Source organism: Akebia trifoliata, chromosome 8 (genome assembly GCF_017979445.1).
Source record: "Akebia trifoliata isolate Shusen 1 chromosome 8, ASM1797944v1, whole genome shotgun sequence".
NCBI classification, from domain to species: domain Eukaryota; kingdom Viridiplantae; phylum Streptophyta; class Magnoliopsida; order Ranunculales; family Lardizabalaceae; genus Akebia; species Akebia trifoliata.
The window spans coordinates 6054254-6059348 of NC_141382.1; the positions used below are offsets into that span (position 1 = coordinate 6054254).

Sequence of the window (5095 nt, forward strand, 5' to 3'; positions counted from 1 at the left end):
AGAGGCATGCCTGCTCTAAAGTCGAACTTTATATACAAAAACATCAACCTCTAACTTGAGAGTCTCCAGCAATCGAATCAATTAGTCACCTATTTAAAGAAATTTATGGAAAAAAAAATTCGGATAATTTTGTGTTTACGATTGTGAGATAAGATCTTCGTATGATTTTCATGAATGATGGATCCACAAAAAAAAAAAAAAAAAATTATACTAATCCCAAGAAAAAAAAAAAGGTTGATCTCTAGGAGATTCGAGTTGTCGATTACATGGTAAGGAAACGAGAACATGAGAAGCCACACGGAAGGGCTAAGCCAAATTGTTTTGTAACGTCTTTACAGTTTACACACGGGTGTTATAATACCCCTTGGGATTTTGTGAATATTTGATACACCCCTATATTTTCAAATTGACAACATACCCTTTGACCAAGTCTTCTCAAGGATAACAATAAAATGCAAAGATGTGTCCCACTTATTTTATCCTTATCCAAAAATCTTACATTTTTCTTTCCAAAATTTATTGACTTCAAACTCTTCATTTCCCAAATGTAATTGTTTTTTTTTTTTTTTTTTTTTTTTTTAACTTTCTTTTTCAAAACTTCAACCTCATAAATACAATAAGTTGTTGGAGAGAACAAGTTGAAAATATGAAAATAAATTTAGCAAATTTTGACAAGAAATTAACAACGATGTGGAGGCTGATGATATTATCCTAGATTGTATTAATTGAAATAAAACGGAAGCTTATCTATTAAAGAATACGAAGAAAGTGAATTTTAAAAGAAAATCAAGGATTTTTTGCTTGAAGTTCAATACGAGAAAACTTAGATCGATGGTTTTGAAGCTCAATTTATCATGTAATCATGAAACTCACTATGATTTTGTTGATTTGTTCAAGTCATCTTGTAATGGATGAGATTAAATCGATTGAAAAAAAAAAAGTGAATTTAATTATTAAATTAAATTTTCAAGTATCTTGATTTGGAAAGAACCATGATTAAAATTGAAACTTCTAATAAGATGATAGAAATGGATTCAATAAGAATTTCAAATGAATAAGAGGGAAAATCTATAAATAGAAATTTATGAAAAGCAAAGATTCTACGATTACCTTAAGAAACTTGTGTCTAACTTGATCGTCAGAAAGATTAAAGGTGACCTCCTATCGAAGTGATAGACAAATTAAAAGAACATTTCCACATGAATCAGAAAGAAAGATTGTAACAACAAAGGGTGACGAACCAAAGTTTACCTTGAACATGTTTTATTTTAGTGGACATCAAAATTAGTTGATTTGATCAAGTATTGTTCAAAATATCAAACGACGCATCATGGATTTAGGATAAGTCCATATGTCTGGTGATTCACAAGTTTTGAAATCATATTTAGATCATTTTCTATTTGTCTTTTAGAGAAGACTGTGGTCAAGGGTTATGCCATCAATTTAACAACATGGTAAGGGTATCTCAAACATTCAACAAAACTTGGGGGTTGTGTCAAAGTTACCATTGATACATTTGTACAAAGTACGGACAGCGTTGTTAAGAATAGGTGTACGAGTAGCGAAATCGACGTAGCGTGTCGTCAGCCTTCGAGTGTGTGTGTGTGTGTGTGTTTATATTTGTATTTACTGAGATAGAGAGGACCAGAAGAAGAAAACTTTCAGAGAGAAAAACCAGTAGAGAGAGAGAGAGAGGGCACTTTCAGTCTCTTTCTGTAAAAGAAAATTTGCCATTTTCGAGTAATGGCGGTTTTATAAAAACCACTGATTCTCATGCCCGAGCGTCTTTAAATCCACCCAACAACCTTTAAATCTCTCTCTCTTTCTCTCTTGCTCTGCAAAACCATGGCGATTTTGCAGGTCTGAATCTGAAAGAGAGGAGGAGAAATAAAGGAGAAAAGACAGGAAAAAAATAGTTACTAAGAGGAAAAAAATCAAATCTTTTTAATTTTTTTTGGTTTAATGGCGTTATCTGTATCTGGGTTTTGAATATTTTTATGGGTAGTGGTTGAAATACCAGAGAAGGACAATAACAAAATTACAAGTTTTTCTTGTTTTTTTCTTTATGTCTGGTTTTGATCATGAGGTTTGTTTGATTTGAAGAGCCTTCTTGTTGAAAAAGTGTACCAATTAAGGAAAAGGTGAGAAAAAATTGAATTTTTTTTTCTTTCGTGTTGGGGAAGATGGAGATGACAGAGGTTTTAGAGGGATTCCATGGAGTTTTTCCTGCTGTATTCTAATAAAAGATCATAAAAATCCCATTTTTGAAGTTTTAAAAAGGTGATTCTAGTGGATTTTGCCATACCATCTTCTGTAAATCCATGGGGGATTCTTTGGTTCAATCTGTTCTGGTTTCTTGATAAAAATCCCAAATCATCTCAGGTGAGTCTTTCTCACCATTTAATTTATAAATCTCTGTTTCCCTTATTTTAATTATTAAAAAAAATCTGATTTTTCTTTGTTGGGTGTTCTTGATTTGTAGTGAAGATATGCTGAGGAAGAGATCAAGAGCAGTAACAAGTAACAAAAGTACTCTCATGGCTGACAAACACATAAGACCCATTTCATCTTTCTTTAATTCTCCAAGATTCTTCTCAGGTTTCTCTGCGATCGGTTCCCCTGAAACTGAATCTATGATGAGCCCAACTTCAATACTAGACACTAAACCATTCTCTGTTCTTGGTAATGTGAAGCCATCTTTGGATTTCAGACCCAACCACCCATTTGAGAAAAAACTAGATTCAAGAGGTGTTGGTGTTGGTCTTGGTATTGTTGATGCTCTCAATGATCAAGAAACCAACAAAAAGTTCTCCAAATCTGATAGCAGAATGGTTCTGTTTGGATCACAATTGAAGATTCAAATCCCTCTTCTCCCACCCTCAGCTCTTCTTTCTCCTTCAGAATCTCCAAAATCTCCTGATTTCGGCATCAAAACCAGAAATTCTCAATTGGGATTATTCTCACCATGTTCAACAAAGAAATCTCCATTTGGTTCTTCAAATTCTGGCCTTGAAACACCAAACTCTCCTCAAGTTTTCACTGGGTGTCTCTCTGCAAGTGAAATGGAGCTTTCTGAGGATTATACTTGTGTGATTGCCCGTGGACCAAACCCGAGAACAACACATATCTATGGTGACTGCATTGTGGAAAATTGTTGTGGTGGTTCTGGATTTTCTCTGCCAAAGAAGGATAATTGTTTCTCTGTGGATCAGTCAAGTTATTTGAATGAGAATTTCTTAAGCTTTTGTTACAATTGCAAGAAGAAGCTTGAACAAGGGAAGGATATTTATATGTACAGGTTTGTTCTAATTCCTTCTTTCTTAATCTGTTACTGTTATTTTTATTCTAGAAATTTGAAAACTTGGTTCAATCAGATATAAAACATTTCCAACGCACAAGTAAGTTTTGCTTATATTGTTATATATTTAGATCTCAATTTGTGTCACTTATGTATGAAACATTTGAACTAAGAGCATTACAGATAGGTCCTTCAAGAAAATCTACTTATTTGATAGAGAATTCCTCAAAATCGACGCTTGTAAATCTTTATTGAACCATTTTAGGTGTTTGGGTTTTCCATATTTTGTCTAGATCTTCCTGTTTTATTTTGTGGAGCCCGTTGGTACTGCTTCACAGTGATGTTCGTGGGTCAAGCGCCACCTTGAGCCCTGTAGGGGTTGCAGAGGGGCAGTATGCCCCCAGCCCTCGAAGGGCAAGTATGTACTTTCATGATGGTAGTATGTTAATTTATTATCGTTTAAGGCGGGATGAAGTATTATAATTTTCTTTTGGCCTTAAGAACATAGTGAAATCGGTGTGTCTCCATAGTTTTTCGGTAAGGTTTTCCACGTAAATCCGTGTGTTGTGGTTGATTTCTTGATTATCCTTTTGTGTTTGTTCTCTTTGATTAATTTCATATCCCAAGACTTCAGGTTGGAGAAATTCGAATACTTCATTTACCCAAATATTCTCTTTGAGATTTCTCAATGGTTCCCTATTTAATTAATTATTATTATTTTTTTTTTCCATTTCTTTCCAGAGGCGAGAAAGCATTTTGCAGCCATGAATGCCGCTACCAAGAGATTATGTTCGACGAGGGAATGGAGAAACCCGAGATGGACAATTCGTTTAGGACTCGTTCTTGATTCTCCCCATTTTCTTCTACTTAAAAGAGCTGCAAAATTTTCAGCAGTTTCATGAAGGTAATCTGTAAAAAAAAATTTCAATTTTCCATGTATGGGTATCGATCAATGAACAAGGACTCCATTAAGACAACATTGTTTGAAAGACGAGGCACAAAACTATGGTACTTTGATACTTCTATGTGGTGATTGATGAGGTTGTCTCTGTTGATTTCAAAGCTTTAACTAAGTAAATTGCTGTTGGGTTTGTCCACAGTTTTTGGCTTCAAATATTTGCATTATTATAACTGTTTCCTTTATGAGCAAACCATCATATATTTACACACATATGGGAACAATGGCTTCATTCATATAAATTCTCTTGATTTCTATTTGTGTCTTATCCTTTCTGCTCATACCCATTTTGTTTGGTTTTGTTGATTAAAAAACCTAAAAAGGTTAAAACAATTACTTTATAGCATATATTTGATGTAAAATTGATTATTTTATGTGAATGAATCCAAATTTAAGTCAAACCGATTCAGATACGAGTTCATCCCAACTCGTTTGAATCATTCATTGAAATTCAACTCGACCAAATTTTACGGGGAATTTGGTTGCAAGGTTAGGTCTTTTCTAGTAAGAACTAAACCCAATGCCGGGCTTTAGAGCCTGTTTGGTTGCAAGTGTTCTGCTCTGCATGTTTTATTTTACTGCTTTTGTATTTGAACTTCAATTCCCATAAACCAGTTGAAACCTATCCTCGACGAGGGTAGCTAGGGCTGGAAAAACCCTAAATCCAACCACCCTCAAACTCTATTAAACTTTGTGTGATGTCTTTTGGTTTTTTAAATTATAATATTTGTTTTATAAAAGAGGGAATCAATCAGAGTGGTTGGTGTGATTTTTGAACCTTAGTTCAATATATTTAAAAAAAAAAAAAAAAATGGGTTCTTGATTAAATGCTTGCTTGT

The 5095-nt window shown here is 33.8% G+C and overlaps 1 protein-coding gene across 2 annotated transcripts; it reads left to right on the forward strand.

Moving 5' to 3' along the window:
• Positions 1–1636: 1636 nt before the first annotated feature.
• On the forward strand, positions 1637–4412 carry LOC147395729 (FCS-Like Zinc finger 8-like). Of its 2 annotated transcripts, none has more exons than XM_086450500.1 (3): positions 1637–2382; positions 2488–3298; positions 4040–4412. In XM_086450500.1, exons 2-3 carry the CDS (start codon positions 2490–2492, stop codon positions 4143–4145), a joined length of 915 nt encoding a protein of 304 aa, XP_086306626.1. In that variant the 5' UTR covers positions 1637–2382; positions 2488–2489; the 3' UTR covers positions 4146–4412. The 2 variants fall into 2 exon arrangements, with proteins under 2 accessions (XP_086306626.1, XP_086306625.1); XM_086450499.1 differs by having other exon boundaries at positions 1638–2382; positions 2483–3298.
• Positions 4413–5095: the final 683 nt, after the last annotated feature.

Excerpts from the sequence above, each read along its gene's own strand:
- LOC147395729 (XM_086450500.1), top strand. The coding sequence starts at position 2,490 with ATGCTGAGGAAGAGATCAAGAGCAGTAACAAGTAACAAAAGTACTCTC. Across the intron at positions 3,299-4,039 it reads AAGGATATTTATATGTACAG|AGGCGAGAAAGCATTTTGCA; the intron begins GTTTGTTCTAAT and ends ATTTCTTTCCAG.